Source organism: Pogona vitticeps, chromosome 2, assembly GCF_051106095.1.
Source record: "Pogona vitticeps strain Pit_001003342236 chromosome 2, PviZW2.1, whole genome shotgun sequence".
Classification (NCBI taxonomy): domain Eukaryota; kingdom Metazoa; phylum Chordata; class Lepidosauria; order Squamata; family Agamidae; genus Pogona; species Pogona vitticeps.
The window spans coordinates 153,487,737-153,504,525 of NC_135784.1; the positions used below are offsets into that span (position 1 = coordinate 153,487,737).

At 38.9% G+C, this 16,789-nt stretch overlaps 1 protein-coding gene across 2 annotated transcripts; it reads right to left on the reverse strand.

Moving 5' to 3' along the window:
* Positions 1 to 671: 671 nt before the first annotated feature.
* LOC110075220 (transmembrane protease serine 12) lies at positions 672 to 15,026 on the reverse strand. 2 transcript variants are annotated; one of them, XM_072990909.2, is made up of 5 exons: positions 14,175 to 15,026; positions 12,138 to 12,336; positions 10,034 to 10,299; positions 5,292 to 5,434; positions 672 to 3,732 (listed from the first exon to the last, which is right to left on the reverse strand). In XM_072990909.2, the coding sequence occupies exons 1-5, from the start codon at positions 14,620 to 14,622 to the stop codon at positions 3,493 to 3,495; spliced, it is 1,296 nt and encodes a 431-aa protein (XP_072847010.2). In that variant the 5' UTR covers positions 14,623 to 15,026; the 3' UTR covers positions 672 to 3,492. The 2 variants fall into 2 exon arrangements, with proteins under 2 accessions (XP_072847010.2, XP_020641881.1); XM_020786222.3 differs by having other exon boundaries at positions 14,602 to 15,021.
* Positions 15,027 to 16,789: the final 1,763 nt, after the last annotated feature.

The following is a 16,789-nucleotide window of genomic DNA, read 5'->3' on the forward strand; positions in this document are numbered from 1 at the left end:
CTGTTCCCTCACTTGATACCCGCGGTCGGCTCCGGCTGCTGCCGGTTTTTATTACAATAAGCATATCAAGCACTCCGTAAAGTTGCCCAAAAGAATGGTAGCAAGATTCCCTCTCCTCCCCCCACCCCACATTCCTCAGGAAAAATAAAACCAAGCTTTTAAAAGTATTCTTGCATTTACAAAAATAGGTGCATGGGCTTGATGTGCCCAGCCTTTGTCCTTTTCTGCTGGAGGTGCATTATACCAGAACTTCCATGGCTTATGTCCTGCATGAAACAGGAGAGCTATAATTTTGTGCCTGTCAATGTGTTACCACGTGTTACTTTCAAAAGAAAATCCAGTCTTCATATCTGAACCTTTCTGGCATGTGATTCCTTATAACACATAAGGGTGCTTGGTGCACTTTTGTTTTCCCAGTTACCACCTGCATTTTGAAATTTCGCCACTTATATGGCATGCTATCAATATAATTGACAATGAGGCTATGAAAGATAGCATTTTTTTTTAAAAAAAGTGCATTTAGTTCAGTTTGATGGCATTTAAAACAGCTCCTTTTCCCTTGACTCTAGTACCTCCACGCTCCAATAAAAGGCTTTTGCTCTTTGGGGATCCAGAAGGCAAATTTACAATTTTGTGCAGTCTCTTATTTCCTATTTTTTTTAATAAAAAAAAATGGCCACTAGGGAACACACAGGAGCTTTTTCAGCAGAACAACTGAGTTTGCAAGGAAAATACTGGTGATGGGAGCAGATGCAACCTTCCAAGTTTCCAGAGTTCAGCAATTCTGGAAATTGCCCACCCCTTACAAAAAAAAAAAAATTGAAGTAGAACACATTGGCCAAAGTCGTCTTGCAGTTACACAAATGGTTTAATGGTTGGAGATCAATTGCCTCAAATTAAGAATTCAGTTGATGCTACCAGATATGTTTTGAGTAACACAACTCAGTTTACAACAGATAATGCCTATTGTGATTTCTTGAGGCAATTTGGTTATGCTATTTTTGTTACAGCAGCATAACTAGGCAGTAAGATTTTGGCCACTGATTTGCTAGTCTGAGGTGATTTTCTTTGAAGAGAGGAACAACTGTATGACAAAAGTGTATCATTCTTAATGGTTCTCTCTTACCAGCAGATACTTAAGAGTAATTTTCAAAAAAAATTACCATCCTATCTTGCATTAATAATGAAGGTAGATCCTGAGCACAACCAAACTAATAATGACCTTTGTGCACAGCAGGAGAGGAAGTTGAACATGTTCTATATGCATTGTCTCTGATGCATTTTTGGTATCACCTGGCAGGACAAAGTTCCAAATAGAGTAGTCCTAGAACGAGTTGGAATTTTTAGCATGTATATATTACTGAAACAGTGACATCTACGTTGGTTTGGGCATGTCGTGAGAATGGCTGATGGTCAAATTCCAAAAGATCTCCTGTATGGAGAATTAGTGCAGGGACATCACCAAATATCGAGGGCCTTATAAGTGAGCATTAAAACTTTGAAGTCGATGCGGAACCGAATGGGCAGCCAATGCAGTGTGGCCAGAGTAGGAGAAATATGTTGGTATTTTCTCACTCCACTAGTCTGGCTGCCAGGACAGGTGGACTACGTGTACTGGGGAGGTGGTCCTGGCAAGCACATGCTGAAGCTCTAGAATATTCCAAACCCTCTGCGCAAGTGCAGATAAAACTCATTACAGTAGTGTGAATTCACAGATGACCACTCGAAGAACCAGAGTTACAGTTAAGTAACCTGTCTTTTTCCTTTTCTGAGCCACAGTACACAACTGTCATCCCTTATTGGGCCTAAGTCCTGGTTCTTGTTTCATGGCATGGGAACTGGCACTGACTGGCTAGGAAAACCTGTTAGTGAATGTCATAATGATCCCAATTACCAGGAAGCTGAGACATATGTGTGGCATGTCAAAGTGATGAATGATCTGTCGGAACGGGCTGTGAAACTAATCCAAGACTTCTCAAGTACTGTTACCAATGATGAAACACAAAAGCAGTTTTTATTGTAAGTGGTCAAATATCACCACAAACAAATTCCCAACTTTAAAAAAAGACATTAAAAAATTAATATTCTCCTCCACAAAACCTTGAATCCAGTAAAGTGATTTGATATATTGTGTGTACACTATTACCAAACTTGTTAGTTACTGCATATGTAGTTTGTCTTCTCTATATAATAAACTCTCTTATATTATAAATATTTTGGCATGATTTTAGTGTAGGAAAACGATGATTTATGAACTAAATCAGTTAATCGTGTTGGGTGGGGGTCAAAACATCACCAAATGACCTGAAATTTGTACATTCATATTTTGCCAGTAGAAATAACATAGGAGGGATGCACCATATAATTTTTTAAAATATTTTTTCCATACCTACATGTGATGGCCTAGTACACATGCATTGTCACTTGCATTCCAGAATCATCCATGGAAACTTTAAATCAGTGGTGGTCTGCCATTGGTAATGATGTCTGTAGCATTCTCCTTTTATTAGATCTATGGTTCTTGTATTATGTAATTGTTTATGAATATTCATATTGCTGAGAGGCAGAGTCAAGAGAAATGCTATAAGAGGTGGGGTCAGAGAGCAGATTAAGTGAGTTTAGGTCAGTTAGAGAAATGTAAGAGTCAGACAGGAGAGAAAAGCCAGACAGAGTAATAGAGTATGTAATTTGGGGAAATTCTGAGGAATGATTACCTACTGAAGATATTCATGAATCAATCTATGTAATCAATAAACCAAAGTTTTTATTTAAAAGAACTTGAAGTGTGGACCTGAATCTTTCTGAAGTAATGGTGATTTAGAGATCACCTGGTGTCAGCTAGTGAAAAGAGTGAGGTTTGTTTACCTTCGTGTGCTCTGAGGCTTGATGGTCAAGCAAAGGGGCACGAGGGTGGATGCCACAATATCATTCCCGTTTCTCACACAAACCTCTGTAACAGGATTTCAGCCTTTCTCACATTTCCCCACATGTGATTTATCCTCATTTCCCCCTTTAAAATACAGTCCACTTGAGGCTGAAGAGAAAAAAAATACTGAACATACTTGTATAGAAATGGAAAATATTTTATTTGAAAAATGCTATGCAAATTTGGCAACATCTTATATAATACATTGTATACTAAAATACAAAGGTATGTATTTAAAATACTGTTGTTCAAATACTGTCTCAGTATTTTACTGGAAGAAATTACCACTCTCAGTGCAATGTTAAAAACCATGTTTACTTACATATTTTAGTCAATTCTGAAATGTACGATTGCCATTATTTTACAACCCATATAATTTATATATGTAATTATGTAAGTAACTGCTGAGTTCTGACTGTTAAATTATAATTATTTTTCTGAAATATAACTGGTGAAATGTATTTGTTATTGGGGGAAATAAATTCTGCTAAAGATTTATTTTCTAAGGAGGCAAAAAATTAAAAAGTAATCAAGATCCTTCTAGGAATAGAAAGAAAGTTTCTTTTTCACAGACCAATATGAAAGACTATCCACCCTGTAATCAAAAGGATCAGAAAACACTGGAAGTTCACAGCAGTAGATTCAGCACGTAGATATTTATCAATCCATGTTTTATAATTAGGTGTACGAACATAGACTCCAGGACGTCTTGGTCGGCCACAGCCATACCCAAAGCTGGTGATTCCCATTAGATAAAATCTTCTCGTATTTGGAAAATAGCACGTCAAAGGTCCACCACTGTCTCCCTGGAACATGAAAAATTGTAGCATGGGAATGTGTTAGTCATGATATTCTTGATTTTCTGTATCCAAAAGGATTGTGTGTCAGTCTTTCCTGGCTTGTAAAAAGAAAATAATTTTTCTTTGGGCACTTAGGCACTATGGATAGATATATCTGTTAAGTCTAAATTTAGTGAACAATTGCATTACTGTATTTGATTTATAGCGTTTACAAGTACAGTGGTGCCTCGCTTGACGAGGATAATCCGTTCCAGTGAAATTGCTGCAGAGTGAAATCCTCGTCAAGCGAAATAAAAAAGCCCATTGAAATGCACTGAAAACCAGGTCAATGCGTTCCAATGGGCGAAATACCTCAGCGTCCAACGAAGATCCTCCATAGGGCGGCCATTTTCCAATGCCTCTGCAGCGAAAAATCCATCCTGAACACAGCAGGAAGCCATTTTGAACAGCCGGTGGCCATTTTGAAAACCCAACGATCAGTTGTTTTGATCGTCTTAATGCAAAGAATCGGTTCCCGAAGCAGGGAACCGATCGTCGGAAAGCGGATTTTGCCCATTAAAACATCATTTTGCAATCGCAATAGCGATCGCAAAAACATAGCCGTGAAGCGGATTCATCGTCAAGCGGGGTACCACTGTATGCTGATTAAAAAATTTGACTGTAGATATTCTAGAAATATGACCTACTGGTTCCATACCGTAAAAGTTAAAGTCTGAGAAGTACATGATGAGCCATTTAATTTTAGCAGTTGCAACAAGTCATTACAGTATACACATATTTGTTGAAGATAGTTCTGTTCCTCTGCCTCCATGTTTCTTTCTTATTTTATTTTGGAATGGAAACAAAGAGAGCTATGGATTCTGAACTGGAAAAAAAGCTGAATATCTTTCTTTTTTGGTATCACACTGCTGCTTTAACTCTTCAGCCACCCTTTATTTACTATAAAAATCTTAAATGAGACAAAAATGGTCCTTAAAAATAGGGGGCATACTTCCAGATTCAGTTAAAATTATTTGCCCAATTTTTCAAGTAAGTATCAGAAGTGTGTTCCCCTTTCCCTCGAACTCCCTTCCTTTCATCATTCTTCAGTTTTAAGTTCCCAGGCAGGGATTTGGGTTTTCTAGATTTTTTCAGGGCTAATTGTATATAAGATATATCAATAAAATAGCTGGCCAGAATGGTACTGATTAGTTGCACTAGCATAAACTGCAGCAGTGAAATGCTGCTAATTAAAAAGTCACTGCTTGTATCTCTTGCAACTCACTAATCATGTGAGGTGTGTACAACAAGCAACAGAGGTGGCAACTCATTAACTAACATGAAGTAGCAACTGTAATTGACACCACTGCTCTTACACCAGTGTAACCAACTAATAGGATTATGTCCACTGGAGATGAGACAATGCTATGGCATTGCAAGAGTTCACTATAACATCCTTAATACTGATTTTATCACATAAAGCCATAACTTATTTTTTGCTTTATGGCTGCTTTGACATGTTGGATAGTGCAGTTTGTGAAAGCAACTGCATGAATTGTATCTTGAATTGGAATGTTCTGTTTTACCTGGCAGCTGTCTACGTGCCCACTTGCAGAGCCAGCACAAACCATATTCCATGTTATTCTTCCTCCATACCAGTTGTATTCATTACACAAACTCAGTGGAATAATGTCTACTTGAGCTTCTTGTAAAATAAGCTTGCCTTTACCTATAAAGCAAACACAAAATACTGGTGGAATTATTTAGGTAACATTACAAAACACAATAGTCAGTATGCAAAGCTAATAGGCACTGGCAGCTCTTGTATCACACACGCTCTTTCCCTCTCATAAGGCTATCAATATACTGTAATTAAATGCCTCTGCCATACATTCGGGACAGCCAAATGGATAAAAAGGAATGATTTAAATAGATTAACACATTAATATTTAAACATTAATCTTACTTTTAAATTTTAGATATTTTTTTAACTTTTAAAACACTTTTTGTTGGCAGTAGTTAAATGTGATATAGATGAAACATCTTATGGAATAGGCATTAAACATTCTATATTACATAACCCTGGTCAGAATCCCATTTGTGCAACTATAAGCATGCAAGCCTGATGACATCATCAACCTTTATATGCACAGAACTGCGCAAACAGGATTCCAACCAATGTATTCATATAATCATTTTTTAAAAACAGGGTCCAATATTTAAAAGTAGGGGGCTCAATTTCATGGTGTTTAAAAGGCCTTAATATAGCTATTGAGACTAATCTTTCATTTAACTATATAACATCCCACTCCAGTCCATACACTTGTTAAAAATTATGTGTAGAGTAATGCAAGAAAACCTTCCAAAGGTTTATGACATGAAGACTAATCACTCTCTAGTGCCTTCACAAATACCTGTTTCAATTATCTTTGGTAACTAACATAATCATTCATTTTCTGTTATAGTTGCAAAACCATTTGGAAAGTTTATTTTTCAGAACAAATCACTGGTTTTTTAAAAGTACATTAAAACCTGCATCTCAAGAGTTCTGAAAAATATATATTAAGGTTAAGCGAGCATGCGATTGTTTTAGGGAAAATCAACTTTTTCTAGGTTATAATTTAAATTCGTTCCACCCTGTCACATCTACACAGAGTTGCCAAAACAAAGCCCTAGATGTCTTGCAACTATAGAAAGTCTGTTTGACAGCCAAGACTAGCCCCAGAGGCATATGGATCCAAGTATGTAATGCCATTTGCTTGTGAGATTTCTTGGCTACTGTTCATAATTGTCTTTTATCTCAACCTGTTAATGGATTTTTTTTAAAAAATAGGGACAACAGATTGTTGGCTTTCAACTAGGATCATGGATCTTAATCCAGAAGTATATTCTTTGGCTTTCATCATGATTGCACCTGGGCAAACCATTTTGATGCATATGTATTTTGGCTATTATACACGATGTGGATCTTTTTATACCAATGGCCAAAACAGCCAGTATGATATAAACTTAGTGATATAAAAACCTTTAAGAAGTTAGGCAAATTGTATCTGAATATAACAAAATTAATAATTCAGGTTATCTGCTTCAGCCATTTGCCATAATAATGCCCACATGGTTTTCCCAGGTGGAATCATAATAAAATGTATTTATTTTATTTTATTTATATCCCGCCTATCTGGTCATTACAACCACTCTAGGCAGCTTCCAAACAAATAAAAAACAACATATAAATATATAAATATGCCAAGATGAAAAAGAAATTATAAATCAATAAGCAGATCCTTCAAGATGGAAAAGACAACAGGAGATAAATAAAGAAGGAAAAATTAAGTATTAACTGGAGGGAAGGCCTGCCTAAACATCCAAGTTTTTAGTTGGATCTTAAGAATACCCAGCCAAAGAAACTACTTCTGGAGTAAGGCCCACAGCCCTATTCTGGAAGACAACAATCTGGTGTTTTGTTTTTAAGATTTTACATTGCCCCCATTTTTTAAAAAATCCTTTATAGTTTGATATAAATTGCAATTGTGTCATCAAATATTTGATCAACAGGAAACAGTCTGCATTCTAAGTGTTGTTACCTAACTCTGTATTGATCTTACACAACCCGTCAATGGTAACATGCAAGGGAATTAGATTGCAGATCCATTATAAAATTATGAAACAAATGAGGCAAATATTGCATCTATAAAAATTTGATGCATTGTGAATTTTACTGTTTCACATAATAAATGTAGAAGGTAAGGCATATATTTTGGTCTAAGCAGCAGACAGAAAAGTCTTACGACCAAGCCAAGACTCAATATCTACAACCTCTTCTTCCTGGTTTAATATATTGTATGATCTGTTCCCTCAAGTTTCCTATTCCTATAGGAAGACTGAAGTGTTAGCATTGTGGAACTATTAATTCTTTATCTAAATGCATTTGTAAAATCACAGAAATAAAGCAGTGTGCATATCGTGATTCCTGAAAATCTTAATATCATGGTCTTAAAATATCCCTACTTGTATGATTCAAAAGATTAATGAGTACGTTACTGAAAATTAAGAAACCCTAGTGAAACCATACTGGATTACGCAAAGCTGAAAAACCTCGCAGGATAAGTAATGTAGTAACCTATGGACTAATCCATAACTACAATCTGAGTTGTCTGAGCGTCAGTTATATTGTAGGCAGGGTCATGTCATTGTCACTACTGGGATAGCTATACAGTACTATTAATGTTTCAAAAAGCAATGTAACGCCCATTGATGTTCTTTTGACTAACATTTACTGATTACTCTCTTATTTGCTGGCAAGGAGAGATTTACTGTATTTCTCCATATATAAGATGACACTTTTCTCTAAAATATTTAGATAAAAAATTTAGGGTTGCCTTATACGCAGAACTAAGGAGGGGGAAAGCATCCAAGCGCTTTGATTCCTGCTTTCCCCCTCCACTTTTTGCAAAGGAAGTGGAGGGGGAAAGCACTTTCCTCACAATAAAGTGCTTTCTTGCAAGGAAATGGAAGGGGAAACCATTTTCTTGCGAGGAAAGTGGAGGGAGAAAGCAGGAATTGCTTTGATGAATCGCTTTGATGATTCCTGCTTTCTTCCTCCACTTTCTTCCAAAGAAAGTGGAGAGGGAAAGCAGGAATCAAAACACTTTGATCCCTGCCTTCCCCCTCCACTTTCTTGTGAACAAAGAAATTCTCGGTTAGAAAAGTGTGTGTGTGTGGGCTTTATACGTGAGGGCTTATTATACATGGAAAAATACAGTAATCATTTTTGTATTTCAGTTATTTTTAAACAAATACTGTTCAAGCAACTATGCCACACAAAACTAATGGTGACATCAGCCACAATGAATTTTCAGAAACAAAGAGAATCTGTCCTCCACCACCTAGAAGGTCCTGAGTCTCCCATGGAATCCTTTTATCATGGGAAAGTTGCAGGGGCCATGGGATGGGTTTTTTAAATGTCCAAAAATCGTCCCTGTTGGCAAAGGGAATTCTAGTGGCAGCAATTTTCAGATTTTCAGACTACCTTCTTCATCTGTGGTCCTCAATGGTTTGCCGATAATGAAAAGGATTCAGTTGGAAGCCTCAGGACTTTTGGGGCAAAGGTCAGAATCCCCCCCATTAATGCATCTTATGATGTCATCAGCTTTATGTAGCGTAAGTTATGGAGCAGGATTTCAGCCGATAACAGAGTGTTGGACTAGGATTCAGAAGAACTGGTTCCAAATCCCTGCTTGGCCAGGGAAACTCACTGAGAAGTGGCAAGAGTAAACCTTTCCTTGAACGTCTCACAGACCCTATTAGGGTCACTATAATTTTGAAACAATTTGATGACATATAACAACAACAAATCTGTACAAAAATAATATTCTAAACGTAGTATAGAATAGCATTGCCTATGCATAAGTAGGAGGTAGCATAAAGAGGAACTCCAAAGTTTACAGAAATAAAAATAATCTTTTTGAGAAAAATACATGCTGGGTTGGGGGACAGGATTCCTCCAAAAAGCCTAATAAAGACTGAACATGCACAACAGTCACAGAATGCTGCCTCAATATTTGAATGTTGGAATGTTGGAAAAGAAAATCTGGGCAGTTGTAGTTTGTAGTGTCTGGAATTCTGGTTAGAGCCTTCCCCATTGTACTATTTTGTACTATTTTGCTTGTAAGAGGAATTATGCACATTGTGAATGACTTGGAGCAGAATTATATATTTATTTTTGAGTGAAATGTATATACGGCCTTTGCTAAATTTTAGTGCATTTCCCTATGTTTGGAAAGCTGTAAAATGCTGGTGTCCATATGTGTAAAAAGTCAAGGCCCACCCCAACACAGCTATATCTCTGTATTGTGAGGATATAAAAGAGGAAATTTGCTGGAAATAGAAGATATGTCCAAGTTGTGTACATCTCCTCAATAATAAACTCAGGAGCAGGGCACAATTATATACTGTTCTTGTACAGAGACAAAAATGATCTGTCTGAAAGTGAAGTTCTTACAACTAAAAGTAGGTACAGAAGAGTAGACTCCAATGCCTCATTGCCCAGAAAAGTAATGAGAACCACGGTATGTTACATTAAACATATAATTAAAAGTGTTTTTAAAATATGACAAATATAAATATTTAAAATATAAAGTGTGTGCACCAAATAAATGTGTCATCATGTGCCAGTCACTCACTCATTAACAATACAGTATCAGGGTTTCTTCCAAATACAGTAATGTGTGAAATAACCCCAAATTATGGTGATGGCAAAGGAGTTTTCTGGAGTTAAAGGAATAATACTCCTCACAACAGTTTAGTTTAAAGGAAACATAAAAATTACCTTTCTCCCTTGTGTGTCCCCATCCAGTAATGAAACATGGATAGTCAGCTTTAATCAAAATAGTACTGTCAGGTAAGCAGATGGGCTGAATATAGTCACTGAATCTGACTGATCTTATTAGCTTAAACATGGCAACATCATTCTCATAGGTGTCCGTATCATAATTAGAATGGACCGTGATAGTTTTGACCCGGCGCTTTACAGTGTAAGAGCTGTATTTAACAAGATGATGCAAGCCAATCACAACCCTCCAAAGGGCTGGGTTCCTAGGACAGAATAAAATCCCCTATAGAGTCAATTATTATTATTATGAATGTAGAAATGCTACTTTACAAATTTCAGACTGTACAGTCATCTTTTGCCTCATACTCTATGTAAAAGCTAGTAGGTTTGGGTCCAAACTAAGAACAAATGATGGAAGAATAGTAAAACCTACTGCAGAAATAAAAATCAATACAATTAATTGAAAACATACCAGCAAAATAATGTAAGTGGCCAGCTGAACTTGGACAAAGGGCCATCTGTTTAAATATTCAATACCATCTGGTATCCTCAGGTGGCCCATTACACACCCCTCAGTAATGCCTACCCATCAGTAGAATGTGGAAACACCTTTTGCAACAAACGGAATCTGGAGGTTATCTGCCCCGCCCTAGGACCACCACTAAAATGTGCCATTGTGAGAGAACCATAGGAATGGTCACTAATGTCAGTAAAATCTCCTGGCTTAGAGCAGCATAAGAAGCAAAAAAGAAAATGTTTTCATCCTAAAAATTCTAGGAAGAAATAGGAAAGGAAAAGTATATAGCTCTATGTCCATTAACACTAGCTTCTGCAGTACTGCCACCTTCAGCACTATCCAGTTGTCTGAGTTCTTTGCCTTCCCCATTATTGTCTTCATCAGTCCCCGTACTGGACAGGATGAAGCAAATTCTCCCACAGTCCACACACTTGTAAAGACACCTTTCACTTCCATAAAGAGCAGGCTTGCAATAATGAAGCAGCACAAAGGAATAAAAGTCAGAAAATGATAAGACAGAAAATGGCAATTACAGTGCAAAAATAAAGGTGATGGCAAAATTAATGAGAAGAAAACAACACATGTATCCATGTAGAATTTGTACAAATAGCTGAGAAGTTTCAAAAAAGAAGTTTTGAAACTGAGAATTTTCAAAAAAAGAGAAAATGAAGATCCATGCCACAGCAGTGGCAACAGTCCTAAGGAACTGTCTGAAGAGTTGGAAAAATACCTTTTGAGAATGAGCAGGTGTGATGGAAGTACATTTCCTGCCCCCCAGTTCTCACAAATCTATGTTGGTGATGTGCAGAGTCTACAATGAAGTGTATATGTGCACTCACAGACCCTGACAGACTGCCAATTGCTAAACATGATCCTCATGACTACAAAAAGGTTGCCCTGCTCTGGGGTAAAGGAATTAATTTCATGAATCAAGTAGATAGAGCTACTTGTGAGAACAAGCAAAGCTGCACCTAAAAATGCTGAAGATATCAACATTCATGCTGAAGGGCAGGTTCTTTTGGGAAACAAAACAGAAAAAGAGAATTAGCATGACTAGAGCCCTAACACAGTGTAGTATACTGAAGACAAGTATTAAAACAAGGGAAATGTATACCATAAGATTAAACAAAATAATTGATTGTATTATACTCTCACCCAGGGAATACAGGTTGAAAGCATTTAAACACAGGGCTTGTAGCCACACCAAATCTGGGTGAGGTTTCTAAAAAATGCAGACCTCTTTCCTCCTCCTCCCATCCTCGAAAACACTGCTACTGCTTTTGAGCCCTGACTACATGTTTCTGCTTCATGCTGGTTCAAAGTCATTAATGACACCCTATGACTTGGCAGAGATGCAATGCAACTATTTGTTCCAGGCCCTTATATTTATATACTGTACATATAAAAAAATCAGTTGGCAGACTTTTGTTTTGCTGGACAGGCAATTTCTGAACTGCTGTTCCTGTGTCTTGTGTAAAGCTTTTTCGGGGCAAGGAATGTTCTCACACTTAGAAGGGAGGAAGGGAAGGAAGGAAGGAGAAGGAAAGGGAATCAAAAAGATTTTGAAAAAAAAAAGATACTTACATTGTTGCTCTTGTGCAGTGTGCTGCTGTCAACACTGAGTTGTTACTAATTAATGATCCACCACATAAATGGATATATCCTAGACCAATTTCATAAAGTTGAAGACTAACTTGCCATGGCCATGCCCCAGGAATAGTATCATGTCCACCTACAATCCGAGGCCCTGTTTCAAGGCCCACAGCTGGCCTTGTTCCACATTCTAGAAATGAGAACACGATTACATCACAAGGATGAACTGTTTCTTGCAAGTGTTTTAAAAACATAATGTGTATTAAACAGAAATAAATGTAGAAAAGATGCTAAGCAGATTTTCAGTTTTAAATCAGTTATCAGTGTAACACAGCACTTGTTAGTGGGCCACTTTCTGATGGGAGTTTAAACCATGCAGAATGAGCTGAACCTCTGTATCACTTCTTTATCAGAAGTTGGGAAGAAAAAAAATCAACAGCTTTTCCATAACACGCATTTGTAAGGTGAATGATGATGCAAGTTAGTCTGTGACTTTTATGTTTCAATATGGTTTTGTCATCCACATTATTTGGAAATCCAAAGTAATACCTGATATAAATGGGAAATTATGATCGACTTTATAAATAGCTATATTTTGTACAAAAAAGTTGGAAGGCTAACTTGACATGATCATGCCCAAGGCATAGGATCATCTGCACTTACAATCCGAGGCCATTTTGAGACCCACAGCCTAGGAGCACATTCTGGTACATCAGGCATAACATTGGCATGTCATAAAAATTACAGATGGCACATATAATAACATCACATGATTTGCTCTTATAAATGTATGCATAATATGTAACAACAGCTTCCTCCAAATCATGCTGTGCAAATTATGAGTCAATGTATGGCTGTGAATCACTGTCCCTTCTCCATCCTCCACTGTCAACTGTTTTCACATTACCTGTGCACTGACGAAAGCTATGCTTCACAAAACACAAAATCTGGCGTAATCTAGACAGTTAGGTGGGGAAAATCCTTAAAGAGAGTTTGCCAACCAGGGATCTTACTGTGAGTTAATCCTTTTTAGTGTTGAGAAAGTGCAGGGGTTAATTCCAGGTAAAGCAAGTAATGAACTCCCAGCCACCTCTATTTGTTTAATTTTTCAATAGTATTTGTTGATTCTTTTACTATCCTGATATATAACTGACAGGAAGGACTTATCAGATTAAGCAGCATAATTACATGCACTTACTTACTTGATCTGATCTTGGTCAATCACTCATGACTACTGTTGAATGATACAGATGTTGTAAATCTTTTCATTTAAAAGAACACATAATAATATTGCGATGACTACTGTGAAACTCAAGAGTTGCCACCTTTACATGTGAAAATGAATCATTTCTACTTTCTGTTTTAGCATTAAATCACTGGATAGTTGGTAGCCCATGACAGTCCCATCTCCATTTCCCCATTCTGGCAGTCCAGGAAGTCACCTGCCCCTAAATGCAACTGTGGGAGGTAAGGACAGACCTGGAAAGGGGGAAAGGAGGAAAAACCTGTTTTGTTAAATTGCTCTATACTTTTCAAAGCATGGTTTCCAAGAAACCAGTGCCACAAAGTTCAGAAAACCGCTTCAACAAGACTAACACTATAATTCTTCCTACCCATTAATAAGTTTCACAGTTTTCAATTAAATGTGCTCCCTGATAATGGTACAGAAGGATAAAAACGAACTAATGGCTGCCATAATGAGCTGCTCAAACGGAGAGGGTCATAAATCTAAATATTCACATTTTGGTCCCCTTTAATTCAAATATCCCACTAAAAAGTCACTGGGGATGTCCTTTCTAAGCGACAGGAACGTGCAATACTCCCTCACACACCGCGGCACGAAAATCGTGTGCCTGCTCAGCCAGCTTTTCCATGGGGGGACTGTATTTATTTATTCATTCATTTATTCTATTTATATCCGGCCTATCTGGTCGATATGACCACTCTTTGTATTTCCAAAAGAGGCTACTCTAAGCCCCCCAGACTCCAGCAGGCGCAGAGGCGAGACCCATCTGCCAGCGGGTTCACCTCGCAGCTTTGGGGAAACGGATTCCCACCAAACACCCCTGGGCTTCGGCCTCCTGGCGGTGCGAAACCAGGGAAGGAGGAGGACCTCTTTCTCGGGAGCGGATCCCACCCCGTGTACTCTCGTTAACCATCCTTCTATATTGCACACTGAACCTTCGGAGAGAGGAGGAGTTCTTTCTATTTCTAACCGAACATTCTCCTCCTCCTCCACGAACGGCTGCCAGGAGCCGCCCTTTCTGCCCACAGCTTCCCACTGGAGCCCTCCCTTCCCCGAGAGGTTGGCTCCCGCACGGGCGCGCTTCGTTTCCCCGCCCTTCGCGGCGTGCTGGCCCTCGGAGAGCCTTGCCTTCCTCTCCCGAGCTCGCCTCCTTCGACGCTTCCCACCACTCGTGCGCGCGTCGCGGAGGGCGAGAAAGGCCGGGCTCACCGTGTGTCGAGTTTTTGGCATGGGGAGCTTGGGGCACGGCTTCTCTCAAGAGGGCAAGGAACGACAGGAATGAAAAAGCAGCGGGGCTAAAACGCCGCCCCATCGCCCGCCAGCGAGACAAGATGGCCGCCAGCTCCGAGCGTCACAAGACCGGAGGGCAAAAGAAGGCGCTGAGCTCAAGGGAAGGAACACTTTCCGCTGGAGAGTCGGTTGGCGGGAAGGGTCTCCTGCCGGGGAAGCCCATCCCCAGCGGAACACCTTGGCCCAGGAATGGCCTGGGAGGAAGAAATGGCTATCTAGTTCTTCTTGGCTTTACTCCTGTTCTGTCAAGTAGGAACTCCGAAGTCGGGCCGGCGTTTCGGAATTGGCTCCTGTAACTCCCTCCCCCTCCCTTTAACAGTGGTCATTCGATTGATCGTATTTTACTCGCTGCTTTGACGACAGGATAAGCAAAATACCTTGCAGACCTAGACTTTTTGGAGTAAATTAGAAATACTGTACTGTAAAGACACGTGGAACAATGCGTACTGATTTAGTCGGTATTCGTTTAAAAATTAAGAGCCATAGATTTCCTTACAAATATACATGGGGCATGCAGATCACACCACATTTACTGGCAGAACGCAGCAAAGACTTGAAATAAAATCTGAGGCCAAAAGTTGCCTTCAACATCAGGAACTCCTGGTTGCAAAAGTTATATTAGAGGCAACAAAGAAATTGGAATTGTTAAAGATTCTTTGTTGCCAGCAAAAGGGCTCCTTGTAATAAAAGATACACTGTATCGGTATTGTTTCAAAAACACAAAGGTGTTTGAGTTAACCTTTCTAAGTACAAACCTCTCTGTCTTAATATGAAACTTGATACGCGATATGAATTACAGAATTTTTGAAAACTAAATGTGAACTTCTCTAGCTCAACATACTTAGCGACTGCATGTGAGGAGTTTTGACATTCCCCTCAGGCGACCCCTCCATTTCGGCGGGAAATAACAATGGCTGAGTCTTTATAACTTTAACATTGGGAACTTTATTCTCTCTTACATCCTCCAGCACATTCTTGAACGGTATTAACGGTTCTAACTTTGGCAACAGGCCATCTTCAACATTGTCCAAACTTTGGCTATAGTCCCAAGGGGTCAGCGGTGCTGCGCCCCATAAGGTCCCCTGAACACCGACGGTGGGGGGTGGGAGAATCCTCATCGCACAAATCGTCCCACAGCATTTGTGCCTTATCCACCCCATCTCATCAGGACCTTCGGAAAACGGGCTGTCAAACACTCGCGTTCACGCTGCAACTCGGCCTCCCGAGGCGCCACGATTACATTCCATTCTCGAACTGCAATATGCTGAGGTGTTTCACAAGAAGCTTGGGGATTGCACAATAGTCCTCCCACCTTTAGATTTGGAAAGTCTCTTAAAAGGCCTTAATTCCGGACCCTTTCAAATGCCCTTCTTTCCTCCCGCTTCTTTCATTCGTATTCCTCTACTACTGTACTAAACCAAACTACCCCCTCCTCATCCTTATATTCCTCCCCAACTGTCACCTTTTGCTCCTCCCACTCTCCCTCAGCCAAACACACCTCCAACTTTCCCGCCCCTTCTTCCGCCCTCGAATCCTTTCCCTTTTCCTCTCCACTTTCACTGCTACCTCGTTGTTCCCTTTCTTTGTTACTGTCCTCCATTCTTATCTCTGCGGACGGCTCACTTCGCGCCTCCACACCTTCACACTGTACACTTCCAAAGACTGACATGAGTATCAGAAATTATAACCTCAGGGAAGTTACAACTCAAATCAAAGATGAACAACAAATTTTTGAGAAAATGAAATAAACAATTGAAATTCTATTGTTTAACATAGGAAGTTGCAGTTGGAGTAGGCCCAGTGAATCAGTATGTATTTTGTGAGTCCCTTTTCTCCATATGTTCCATTGATTCAAATAAGGCTACTATAGTTGCAATTTACTTTGCTAGGCAACATAAGTTCAGCCAATATATTTGTTGCCTCCCAGGTGCTTTTTCCCGTGTCAGATACCAGGACAGCCAATGAAAAGCAGGATTATGTATGTATGTATGCATGTATGTATGTATGCATGTATGTATGTATGTATGTATGTATGTATTTATTTATTTATTTATTTATTTATTTATTTATTTATTTATTTATTTATTTATAATGCGAGGCAGCCCTG